Raw genomic sequence first — 14,311 nt, forward strand, 5'->3', positions numbered from 1 at the left:
GAAACACCACACACAACCCTCACTGAGATAACACACACCGTCACTCAGAACACACCGAGAGGAGAAACACCACACACAACCCTCACTGAGATAACACACACCGTCACTCAGAACACACCGAGAGGAGAAACACCACACACAACCCTCGCTGAGATAACACACACCGTCACTCAGAACACACCGAGAGGAGAAACACCACACACAACCCTCGCTGAGATAACACACACCGTCACTCAGAACACACCGAGAGGAGAAACACCACACACAACCCTCACTGAGATAACACACACCGTCACTCGGAACACACCGAGAGGAGAAACACTACACACAACCCTCACTGAGATAACACACACAGTCACTCAGAACACACCGAGAGGAAAACACTACACACGACCCTCACTGAGATAACACACACCGTCACTCAGAACACACCAAGAGGAAAACACTACACACGACCCTCACTGAGATAACACACACCGTCACTCAGAACACACCGAGAGGAGAAACACTACACACGACCCTCACTGAGATAACACACACCGTCACTCAGAACACACCGAGAGGAAAACACTACACACAACCCTCACTGAGATAACACACACCGTCACTCAGAACACACCGAGAGGAAAACACTACACACGACCCTCACTGAGATAACACACACCGTCACTCAGAACACACCAAGAGGAAAACACTACACACGACCCTCACTGAGATAACACACACCGTCACTCAGAACACACCGAGAGGAGAAACACTACACACGACCCTCACTGAGATAACACACACCGTCACTCAGAACACACCGAGAGGAAAACACTACACACAACCCTCACTGAGATAACACACACCGTCACTCAGAACACACCGAGAGGAAAACACTACACACAACCCTCACTGAGATAACACACACCGTCACTCAGAACACACCGAGAGGAAAACACCACACACGACCCTCGCTGAGATAACACACACAGTCACTCAGAACACACCGAGAGGAGAAACACTACACACGACCCTCGCTGAGATAACACACACCGCCACTCAGAACACACCGAGAGGAGAAACACCACACACGACCCTCGCTCAGATAACACACACCGTCACTCAGAACACACCGAGAGGAGAAACACCACACACAACCCTCGCTGAGATAACACACACCGTCACTCAGAACACACCGAGAGGAGAAACACCACACACACAATCCTCGCTGAGATAACACACACCGTCACTCAGAACACACCGAGAGGAGAAACACTACACACACAACCCTCACTGAGATAACAAACACCGTCACTCAGAACACACCGAGAGGAGAAACACTACACACAACCCTCACTGAGATAACACACACCGTCACTCAGAACACACCGAGAGGAGAAACACTACACACAACCCTCACTGAGATAACACACACAGTCACTCGGAACACACCGAGAGGAGAAACACTACACACGACCCTCGCTGAGATAACACACACAGTCACTCAGAACACACCGAGAGGAGAAACACCACACACAACCCTCGCTGAGATAACACACACCGTCACTCAGAACACACCGAGAGGAAAAACACCACACACGACCCTCACTGAGATAACACACACCGTCACTCGGAATACACCGAGAGGAGAAACACTACACACAACCCTCGCTGAGATAACACACACCGTCACTCAGAACACACCGAGAGGAGAAACACCACACACAACCCTCACTGAGATAACACACACTGTCACTCAGAACACACCGAGAGGAGAAACACTACACACAACCCTCACTGAGATAACACACACCGTCACTCAGAACACACCGAGAGGAGAAACACTACACACTAGAGCCCGACCAATATATCGGCCGGCCGATATTATCGGCCGATATAAGCTAATTGCATTTAAATCTGCATCGGCATTTATAACGGCCGATGAAACATGAGAAACAGAGTCTCATGCTTCACTCATGTTATGAGTGTTGCATAGTGTGCCCACCAGAGGGAGCTCTGCAGCTCCAGAGTTAACAACAGCGCCAGAAGTCCACTACAGAAGAAAGCGATCAACTGTTTTGATGGTGAGTCTGTCGTTCGTCATGTGAAATGATTGTAGATTTAGTTCATACCCTGTATATAAAAACTGTGTGGTAGTTCTAGCTAACGGTCCTATCATTATTACTTCTAAATATTCTGTAACATCACTTACAGCCGCTAATGCATTGCTATATTAGATTAGCCACAAAGCTAATACCATGTTTATCAGTGGAAGAGCGCGAACGTTAATAGGAGGTCAAACTATAACGTTAGCGTTTAACTTATTCTTATTCTATTGCGGTGTGTTTCCCACATAATGACCGCGTAATTGGGCCTTTCACACAGTACGCGGTATGCACGGCGCTTGCCGCTGGGCTCAGCGTTGCCCTTCAGATACAACGCGATTTGCGCTGCGCTATGGCGTAGGCGGAGTTTTAAAAACGTTTAGCGGGAGCTCTTTCATAGTCTGTTCCTCCTCCTTTCGGTCAGCAGCAAACCTGTATCTGTCCCGTTGTAAGAAGCGAGTGATAGCGCTAGTCCTGCTGATGAGAATTAAGAGAGAAGCAAGGAAGAAGAGGCTACCCTCAGGTCCAGAGAACAATTTGGTGAATTCAGGCTGGTTACGTTACTCTAACGCTAATAGCTTCCTTTTTAGCAGGCCCCTTAAATGCTTGCTATTAACTTGTTTGAAGGTGGTTCTTCTCAAAATTGACAGCGGTGTGTTCATGACACTAACGTTAACCATTCAACTTCGAATTGATTCCGTAATCTTCCGGTAATAGTAGGCAAGACGATGTGTTGATTCAGACTGCACAAAGAGAAGAGGAGAAGATATACGGGTCTGTTGTGAATGTGTCTGTGAGAGCAAATATAGTGTAGTTACAGTAACTACAGTAGGTGCGTCAGAAATGATTAAACCAGAGGGGACATGTAAATAAATGTGAGCTGAACAAGCGCTTTTTTTTTTTTTACATATTGTTTCAAAGCAGCTTTACATACATAACAGGAAAATGTTGAAATAATATTGTTAAATATAAGTAGGTAATACCTATTGCTTGACAAATAAAAATATATATATATATTTCTAATTTTTGCCTACGTAGGAGATCCCAGTTTATTATTCTTATAATTCTAATGATGACATGAGTAATGATACATGGTGATATTATTAATACACATGCTTATTCTTTCTCCGTCTCTCTTTCTGCCTACAGATGGCTGAAAAAGGTGAATGCTGTAGCAGCAAAGTGTGGGACTACTTCTGCAAATACTTTAACTTTAGTATTATAATTTATTTACAGTAAACACACAGACTGTTAAAACCAGCTTCAACTGGAAGAAAGTAAAAGTGTTAAATGTTTAAAACCAGACTGTTTTTTGATCATTAAAAAATATATACTTTTGATGTGCAATTGTTTAGTCATTGAGACTGTAATCTAAGGCATTTTTTTTTAACATAGTCCATTCTGGAAAATGGTTTATACAGCCCACATACATAGAACAGGCAGATATTTTGCTATTGAATGTTGTGTAAGTGCAGTTTATAGGAAATGGGTCTTATATCCAGATTATTTTTAAAATCAAAATATCGGCTTATAAATCGGCTCTTTTCGAGTTAATATCGGCATCGGCCCCCAAAAATCCATATCGGTCGGGCTCTACTACACACAACCCTCGCTGAGATAACACACACCGTCACTCAGAACACACCGAGAGGGGAAACACTAGCATCAAACACCAATACAGAAAATACTCACTTTTCATCTTTACAGTTTGAACAATTTCTGTGACTTTATACAAAGTAATATTTTCTTCAAAGAAAGGAGTGACATTCTTTCACATGATTTATTTACATTTTTACAACAACTCTTTAAAGTAAATGAAAATTAGCAGTTTGCTTCAATAGTCTGCAGTAAATTACGGAATTACAGTAATGAGAAAAAAAGGTAGAAACTAAAAGTACATACTGTAATTTGAACAAATAATTTTCATGGCTTATCCTGAAATTGCAATCAGCAGTGTTTGAAATCTCTTCTGTTTTGAATGTGTGCTTCACAGTTTTGACAGCAGTGTGTTAGCATTTGAACAAAGTGCTGTAAATCCACAGTGTTGTGCAGGTTGTGGTTAAAGTCGTGGGATAAGTTTGTAGAGTTTTGAAAACTGTGTTCAAGCAATGAAAAACGAACTAGAGTTTGGTCCACATGAACTGCTGCTCTGAAGACTGTAGTTAGAGTTTTGCACATGTGACTTCAGTTGTGCTCACTGTCGTTTAGCAATCGAAAAAAACTGTAATATTACCTGTGGCTTTTGTGTATTGATTGATTTTTCACAATGACAACTTAAAAGGGTAGTTTACATAAAAATGTAAAATTCAGTCATCATTTGCTCACCCCCATGTCATTCCAAAACATATCCCAAATTTGTGAATCTTCCATGCAACTCTTCATGACCCTTTAACTTCCTGCTAAAGTTGTCCCCGTTGCTGAAAAGCAAGTAATTGTCCATCTAGCTGTTAAGACCTTGTAGATCGTAAAATAAATTTCTCTGAGATTTTCTTGGTCTTCTGAGGGAGATTTGGGCAGTGAGTATGGACAGTTTTATTGAGGAAGTTTTGTGACCACACAGTGGCAAAGGTGTGTGTGTGTGTGAGACAGAAAGAGAGCTGTAGATGAAGAAAAACATGCCTGTGGGGACCCTTTCCCCATCCATCCTCTGTGACTTTCAAACAGCCTTTTTTTCTAATTGCTCTCTCTCTCTGGAGTTTAAGAAAGGTGACTTAGAGACCCAAAGGACATTTAAACCTAAAGAGATTAAACTGTCCCCAGGGAAGTAAATTCCTCCCAAAGTGGGTTAATTTAGATTTTAATTATTGAAAATATTAAATGTAATTTAAGTTATTTTGTTATTTTTGTTGTTTTTGTAATTTTTATTAATCTTTGTTGTTTTTAAAAATGTTTATATAGTTTTTATTAAATTCAGTTTTAGTAATGAAAATGAGAAGTAGAACCTAGCTGAAATCAAATAAGTTTATGATTTTTATATTTGATTTTATTTCAGTTTTTCAAATGTTTTTTTTTTTTTTTCATGGATTAAGTTTTATTTACCTATAATAACCCTGTTTGCATTTTGGTTTAGAATTATGGCATGTACTATGAACAATTTTTTAGAAAATTTTCTAAACAACTAGCCAACTAGCCAAAAATAAACAAATAAATAAATAAATACAATTTTAGATGAACGAGTCAGTGTCATTGTTGTTGGGCAATTGACCTATCAGTAAGCCCCTCCCCTCGAACACAGATGAGCCAATGGCGGCAAAGTATCAGTTGCATGGGAAATGGAACTCGGACATTTGTAGGTTTCAGCACCATAGAGAAGCATTGGAAAATCCGAAACTCAACATCGTTTTTGTGGGGTTTATGCTTAAAAAATGGAAAAACAATGTGCCTGGGGTACTTGTAACACTGATTCCCGGTATCCTGAGAGGATAGGCAATGGAATTATTTTTATTCTATTTCCTAAACCCAAACAAAATGGAGTAAAATTTTCCCTACAGCTGTCTCCTTATTGAATTCTGCCCACTGAGCCCCATCCCAAACCCCCACCCCCCACCTTCACATTTGTAACATATTGTAGCCACTGTGTATCCTGTACTTACTGCTTATTGCACTTCTGGTTTGATGTTAGCTGCATTTTGTTGCCTTGTACCTTACATGTGCAATGACAATAAAGTTGAATCCAATCTAATCTAATCAAAGCATTTACCCCCAATCCCAATTAATAACATTTGTTTGATTTTTCTGGTTGTCATACCAGGGTTTCCCACACATTGATTTATTTGTGGAGGGCCTCAAGCAGAACGTTTAATGTCATCTTGTGCTTTAGTAAGGTATCTCTGGCTAAAACTGATTCACATCATGGATGTGCAGCCGACAAATCTGCAGAAACTGCATGATGCTATCATGTCAATATGGAGCAAAATCTCTGAGGAAATGTTTCCAACACCTTGTTGAATCTCTGCCACAAAAAATGAAGGCAGTTCTGAAGGCAAAAGGGGGTCCAACCTGATACTAGCAAGGTGTACCTAATAAAGTGGCCAGTGAGAGTATATATATTTATGTGTGTGTGTGTGTGTGTGTGTATGTATGTGTATATATATACCATGTTAAAACTTTTAAGTCCTGAGTTTGTTCAGGTCATTTTACTCTTTTTTTACTCTTTGATTGTGCGCTGTCATCAGTTTCATTCTGGCTAGACAATTGGCCTCTTCAGGTTTGGCAGAGGCGGCGATTGGTCCAACAAACATCCTGTGCGGTTATTGAGTAATCTTTACATTTTTTCGCTTGCGAGTGAAAGAGCTTTTAATGAGTTCTAGTTCTTGAACAAACAAACCTCATATCCTCAGCTTGTATACAAGACTTGCTTCTTTTCATCAGAAAGTGAAGTATGGGCTTACATTATCCAAAGCAATCTTAAACACTTACACAGTGTGATGCTTTGATGGCTGTGTGTTTACACCAGATAAGGCTTTTGTAATGATCTTCTAGCCTGATCTGAGTGAGTGAGCGCTACGGACTGGACCATGTTTTTTAAGCTGTTAATGGACTGTTAGCCATCAGACTGAAAGAGAGAAGGTTGTAATGATTAAAACTGACTTATTTAAATGTATTTATTCATCAAAAGTTTTTGGTGTCATTAGAAATTTTTATTTATTTATTTTTATTCTTAGCATGGATGCATTAGATTGGTCAAAAGTGACAGTCTAGAGTCTAGACACTTAAATGTTCCAAAAGATTTTATTTCAAGTAAATATTCTTTTATTATTTATCAAGGATTCTGACAAGAAAATGTGCAGCTGTTTTAAGCATTAACAATTGAAATAATATTTCAAAATGTTATTGTTCATAATGTATTTTTGATAAGATAAATACAGCGTTGAGGCGCATATAAGAAAGTTCTTTCAAAAACATTGTTTAAAAAAATGTATTTAGTTTTGGAGTAAAGTTTCTGTAACCAATGAGTGGGAAGTGATTGAGGAGCGTAAAATGGAAAATCCGGCTAGGATTTGGAACGACGTGATTACAGACAGCTCTCAGTGTGGAGGGAAATTGCCAGTCGCTCCAATCCACTCACATCAATGACGCTGATACAGATGCTTTCACTTAAAACCCAGGACCTCTGCACTCTGTTTTGGATGACTGAGAGGAAGATTGCTGAAAAGAAGACATCTAAGACATGAGAATCTCCAGAAGATCAACCACACACACTTCCTGAAGCATCTGCTAAATCCAAAACCAGGATGGTATTGGTGAAATATGACTTTGAATTCACTCTGATGTCATGTCAGAGTGTTTTTGAGTTTCCAAATGTTAACGACGGTCCATGTCTATGTCCATTTCAAGCAATGAAATGGCTGGCCTTTGACATTTAAAAGTACAAACACGATTCCAAAAAAGTACAAATTGTGTACAAATTGTGAATAAAAACAGAATGCAATGATGATGGAGTTTCAAATTTCAATATTCAATTCAGAATACAACATAGATGACATATCAAATGTTTAAACCGAGAAAATTTATCATTTTAAGGGAAAAATTAGTTGATTTTAAATTTCAAGGCATCAACACATCTCAAAAAAGTTGGGACAAGGCCATGTGTACCACTGTGTGGACTGAGGAGACAAGTTGCTCAAGTTTAGGAATAGTATAGTTATCCCATTCTTGTCTAATACAGACTTCTACCTGCTCAACTGTCTTTGGTCTTCTTTGTCACATCTTTCTCATTATGATGCGCTAAATGTTTTCTATGGGTGAAAGATCTGGACTGCAGGCTGACCATTTCAGTACCCATATCCTTCTTCTACACAGCCATGATGTTGTAATTGATGCAATATGTGGTCTGGCATTTTCATGTTGGAAAATGCAAGGTCTTCCCTGAAAGAGACGACGTCTGGATGGGAGCATATGTTGTCCTTGAATATGGATATACCTGTCAGCATTGATGGTGCCTTTCCAGATGTGTAAGCTGCCCATGCCACACGCACTCATGCAACCCCATAGAGATGCAGGCTTCTGAACTGAGCGCTGATAACAACTTGGGTTGTCCTTGTCCTCTTTAGTCCAGATGACATAGCATCCCAGTTTTCCAAAAAGAACTTCACATTTTTATTCGTTTGACCACAGAACAGTTTTACACTTTGCCACAGTACATTTTAAATGAGCCTTGGCCCAGAGAAAACGGCTGCGCTTCTGGAGCATGTTTAGATATGGCTTCTTTTTTGACCTATAGAGTTTTAGCCGGCAACAGCGAATGGCATAGTGGATTGTGTTCACCGACAATGTGTTCTGGAAGTATTTCTGAGCCCATGTTGTGATTTCCATTACAGTGTGATGCAGTGCCATCTAAAGGCCGAAGATCACGGGCATCTAGTGTGGTTTTCCAGCCTTGACCCTTACGCACAGAGATTGTTCCAGATTAATTGAATCTTTGGATGATATTATGCACTGTAGATGATGATAACTTCAAACTCTTTGCAATTTTCCTTTCTGATATTGCTCCACTATTTTTCGCCACAGCATTGGGGGGAATTGGTGATCCTCTGCCCATCTTGACTTCTGAGAGACACTGGCACTCTGAGAGGCTCTATTTCAGGGGTGCCCAACCCTGTTCCTGGCGATCGACTGTCCTGCAAAGCTTGGCCCCAAACCTAATCAAACACACCTGCCTTTAATTTTTAAGTGAGCCTGAAGACCTTAATTAGTTGCTTCAGGTGTGTTTGATTAGGATCGGAGCTAAACTTTGCAGGACAGTCGATTGCCAGGAGCAGGGTTGGGCACCCCTGCTCTATTTATACCCAATCATGTTGCCAATTGACCTAATAAGTTGCAAATTGTTCCTCCAATTCTTTATATGTACATTTTAAATTTTCCGGCTTCTTATTGCTATCTCTCCCAATTTTTTTGGAATGTATAGCTCTCATGAATTCCAAAATGAGCCAATATTTGGCATGACATTTCTAAATGTCTCACTTTCAACATTTGATATGTTATCTATATTCTATTGTGAATAAAATATAAGTTTATGAGATTTGTAAATTATGCCATTCCTTTTTTACTCACAATTTGTACAGCGTCCCATCTTTTTTGGAATCGGGTTTGTAGTTCTGTACATCATTCTGGTTCCTGCTTCATATTTCAGTTTGAAAAGTCACTTTATTATAGCCAGTGTTACCTGGTTCACTTTATTTTTCAGTGTTTTTCAAAGAAGTTTAGAGGTGAATAAATAAAAATTAATTAACAACAACAAAGCCGCACATGGATCCATGTTGGCACTATGAGTGTTGCCATAGAGACGAATCATTTCAGAGAGCGACTACGTGAACAGCTGAGAGCAGAATCAGAGTTGTTGACGTATAATCATGCTAATTCAGACGTGACATGATGCTATTTAAATGTTTAAAGATCCCGTAAACCCTTGAGGGGTGTTTTATCTTCAAATAAATAAATGAAGCATGAAGTCACATGTCGGGAAGGTCATATTTGTTTTTCTGTTCTAAATAAATGTGCTTTTTTTTAGATGTTTTGACCAAAACCTCCTTTGATATCCCTTTGGAAAACCTGAAAACTAATAATCACTGCTGTTTTTCATTAACTCTGACCAACCACAAAACACGTTGACATTTTCTCAGTAGTCAGACACTGTAAACCCAGAGGTTATACCTCAGATATGGGAACTTTCTGAGCTCTGTTTCTCTGTTTATAGCGTTCATTCTTTCGGTGGGCGATACTGAAGTATGTCAATGTCAATGTCACCTTTATTTATATAGCGCTTTAAACAAAATACATTGCGTCAAAGCAACTGAACAACATTCATTAGGAAAACAGTGTCAATAATGCAAAGATGATAGTTAAAGGCAGTTCATCATTGGATTCAGTTATGTCATCTCTGTTCAGTTAAATAGTGTCTGTCCATTTATTTGCAATCAAGTCAACGATATCGCTGTAGATGAAGTGTCCCCAACTAAGCAAGCCAGAGGCGACAGCGGCAAGGAACCGAAACTCCATCGGTGACAGAATGGAGAAAAAAACCTTGGGAGAAACCAGGCTCAGTTGGGGGGCCAGTTCTCCTCTGACCAGACGAAACCAGTAGTTCAATTCCAGGCTGCAGCAAAGTCAGATTGTGCAGAAGAATCATCTGTTTCCTGTGGTCTTGTCCTGGTGCTCCTCTGAGACAAGGTCTTTACAGGGGATCTGTATCTGGGGCTCTAGTTGTCCTGGTCTCCGCTGTCTTTCAGGGATGTAGAGGTCCTTTCTAGGTGCTGATCCAGCATCTGGTCTGGATACGTACTGGATCCGGGTGACTGCAGTGACCCTCTGATCTGGACACAGACTGGATCTGGTGGCCACGGTGACCTCGGAACAAGAGAGAAACAGACAAATATTAGCGTAGATGCCATTCTTCTAATGATGTAGCAAGTACATAGGTTGTTATGGGAAGTGTTTCCGGTTCCGGTTTACCTAATTAATGCAGCCTAAAAATCCTTTAACGGATTTGGATAATAAAAGCATATTAGTATGTTATGTGTATGCCAGGTTAAAGAGATGGGTCTTTAATCTAGATTTAAACTGCAAGAGTGTGTCTGCCTCCCGAACAATGTTAGGTAGGTTATTCCAGAGTTTGGGCGCCAAATAGGAAAAGGATCTGCCGCCTGCAGTTGATTTTGATATTCTAGGTATTATCAAATTGCCTGAGTTTTGAGAACGTAGCGGACGTAGAGGATTATAATGTAAAAGGAGCTCATTCAAATACTGAGGTGCTAAACCATTCAGGGCTTTATAAATAATAAGCAATATTTTAAAATCTATGCGATGCTTGATAGGGAGCCAGTGCAGTGTTGACAGGACCGGGCTAATATGGTCATACTTCCTGGTTCTAGTAAGAACTCTTGCTGCTGCATTTTGGACTAGCTGTAGTTTGTTTACTAAGCGTGCAGAACAACCACCCAATAAAGCATTACAATAATCTAACCTTGAGGTCATAAATGCATGGATTAACATTTCTGCATTTGACATTGAGAGCATAGGCCGTAATTTAGATATATTTTTGAGATGGAAAAATGCAGTTTTACAAATGCTAGAAACGTGGCTTTCTAAGGAAAGATTGCGATCAAGTAGCACACCTAGGTTCCTAACTGATGACGAAGAATTGACAGAGCAACCATCAAGTCTTAGACAATGTTCTAGGTTATTACAAGCAGAGTTTTTAGGTCCTATAATTAACACCTCTGTTTTTTCAGAATTTAGCAGTAAGAAATTACTCGTCATCCAGTTTTTTATATCGACTATGCAATCCATTAGTTTTTCAAATTGGTGTGTTTCACCGGGCTGCGAAGAAATATAGAGCTGAGTATCATCAGCATAACAGTGAAAGCTAACACCATGTTTCCTGATGATATCTCCCAAGGGTAACATATAAAGCGTGAAGAGTAGCGGCCCTAGTACTGAGCCTTGAGGTACTCCATACTGCACTTGTGATCGATAGGATACATCTTCATTCACTGCTACGAACTGATGGCGGTCATATAAGTACGATTTAAACCATGCTAATGCACTTCCACTGATGCCAACAAAGTATTCAAGTCTATGCAAAAGAATGTTGTGGTCAATTGTGTCAAACGCAGCACTAAGATCCAATAAAACTAATAGAGAGATACACCCACGATCAGATGATAAGAGCAGATCATTTGTAACTCTAAGAAGAGCAGTCTCAGTACTATGATACGGTCTAAATCCTGACTGGAAATCCTCACATATACCTTTTTTCTCTAAGAAGGAATATAATTGTGTGGATACCACCTTTTCTAGTATCTTGGACAGAAAAGGGAGATTCGAGATTGGTCTATAATTAACTAGTTCTTTGGGGTCAAGTTGTGGTTTTTTGATGAGAGGCTTAATAACAGCCAGTTTGAAGGTTTTGGGGACATGTCCTAATGACAATGAGGAATTAATAATAGTCAGAAGAGGATCTATGACTTCTGGAAGCACCTCTTTCAGGAGCTTAGATGGTATAGGGTCTAACATACATGTTGTTGGTTTAGATGATTTAACAAGTTTATACAATTCTTCCTCTCCTATGGTAGAGAATGAGTGGAACTGTTCCTCAGGGGGTCTATAGTGCACTGTCTGATGTGATACTGTAGCTGACGGCTGAATGGTTGCAATTTTATCTCTAATAGTATCGATTTTAGAAGTAAAGTAGTTCATAAACTCATTACTGCTGTGGTGTTGGGAAATGTCAACACTTGTTGAGGCTTTATTTTTCGTTAATTTAGCCACTGTATTGAATAAATACCTGGGGTTATGTTTGTTTTCTTCTAAAAGAGAAGAAAAGTAATCGGATCTAGCAGTTTTTAATGCTTTTCTGTAGGATATGTTACTTTCCCGCCAAGCAATACGAAATACCTCTAGTTTTGTTTTCCTCCAGCTGCGCTCCATTTTTCGGGCTGCTCTCTTTAGGGTGCGAGTATGCTCATTATACCATGGTGTCAAACTGTTTTCCTTAACCTTCCTTAAGCGTAAAGGAGCAACTTTATTTAAAGTGCTAGAAAAGAGAGAGTCCATAGTTTCTGTTACATCATCAAGTTGTTCTGAGGTTTTGGATATGCTAAGGAATTTGGATACATCAGGAAGATAACTTAAAAAGCAGTCTTTTGTGTTAGAAATGATGGTTCTTCCATACATGTAACAAGAAGTAGAATTTACAATTTTGGCTATATGAATTTTGCAAAGAACTAAATAATGATCTGAGATATCATCACTTGGCTGAATAATTTCAACACCATCAACATCAATTCCATGTGACAGTATTAAATCTAGAGTATGATTTCGACAATGAGTAGGTCCTGAAACGTGTTGTCTAACACCAATAGAGTTCAGAATGTCTATAAATGCTGATCCCAATGCATCGTTTTCATTATCAACATGGATATTAAAATCACCAACTATTAAAACTTTATCTGCAGCCAGAACTAACTCAGATGTAAAATCACCAAACTCTTTAATAAAGTCTGTATGGTGCCCTGGTGGCCTGTATACAGTAGCCAGTACAAACATAACAGGGGATTTATAATCCCCTGTTATGTATCCGTATCCCCCTGTTATGTATAAGTATCAGACGTCTGGCAGTAGTTATGCCTTAAAAAAGGCCGTCTGTTTTCTCTGAAGTGATGGTGAATTAGTATATAAATTAGTTCTCAGAAGAAGTTCCCAATTTATCATAATAAAACACGTTATATGTGTTAAGCTTATGAAGACATCATTCTTCTCCCAATTCAAACATTTTATTATGTTTCAGTCCTCAGCTCAGTCTTTTAAATCCTGTCAATAACAGTAAATCAATAAATGTAACTATGAATGTGCTTTTTGGGGTCAGAAACAAATTAATGGTTTTATTCAGCAAGAACATGTTAATTCAAAGTGACAGTAAAGACTTTTACATTGTTACAAAATATTTCTCATTCAAATAAATGCTGGTATTGAATTTTCTATTCATCAGGGAATCCTGCATAATAAAATGAACCAGCACAACTGTTTTCAACATTGATAATAATCAGAAATGTTTCTTGAGCAGCAAATCATCATATTAGAGTGATCATGTGACAGTGAAGACTGGAGGAATGATGCTGAAAATACAGCTGTACATCACAGAAATAAAGTACATTTTAACATGTATTCAAATGTTCCTTTAAATTGAAATAATGCAAAATAGAAAGGAATTTTTTTATTTTTTTTGGTGAGCATAAGAGATTTTTTTCCAAAACATCAGAATATTTCACTGTCTCCAAACTTTTGATCTTCTACCCTTTGCTCATAAATGTGGACTAAACGGGTTTATTGAGTAATAAATTCTTCCCTGAGATCTCCGGTCACTCAAATTCCAGTGAGAGGCAAACACTTTTAAATATAAACACAGATTATGTTTTTCTCTCTCTTTCAGAGGGGCTCAGAAACATTGGCATGGACTCCAACTCTTTAGTCATGCCCATGTCGGACCCTAATGCTTGGGCGACTGCCATGAACAACCTCGGGATGGCCCCCATGAACATGACTGGACAACCCATCATGTCAGGTAAGCTACAAGTCATCAACTCACCATACTTTATATATATATATATATATACTTTTTTACTGGTAGACTTCCACTTTTTTATCCAGAGATATCTGTGGAAAAGTCTGTTCTTATTAGTTTTAGATGGATAGAAATTTGGAACATTATCCCATTCATTTTC

General features: G+C 39.2%; 1 protein-coding gene across 3 annotated transcripts in view; it reads left to right on the top strand.

The window, feature by feature from the left end:
- LOC132113485 (ecto-NOX disulfide-thiol exchanger 2-like) overlaps window positions 1–14,311 on the top strand; it is a 233,914-nt gene that overhangs the window by 144,691 nt on the left and 74,912 nt on the right. For all 3 annotated transcript variants that reach the window (XM_059521266.1, XM_059521264.1, XM_059521265.1), the window contains one exon: window positions 14,020–14,151. In XM_059521266.1, the coding sequence (XP_059377249.1) occupies window positions 14,020–14,151 (132 nt within the window). The remainder of the gene's footprint in view (window positions 1–14,019; window positions 14,152–14,311) is intronic.

This window comes from Carassius carassius, chromosome 33 (genome assembly GCF_963082965.1).
Source record: "Carassius carassius chromosome 33, fCarCar2.1, whole genome shotgun sequence".
NCBI lineage: Eukaryota > Metazoa > Chordata > Actinopteri > Cypriniformes > Cyprinidae > Carassius > Carassius carassius.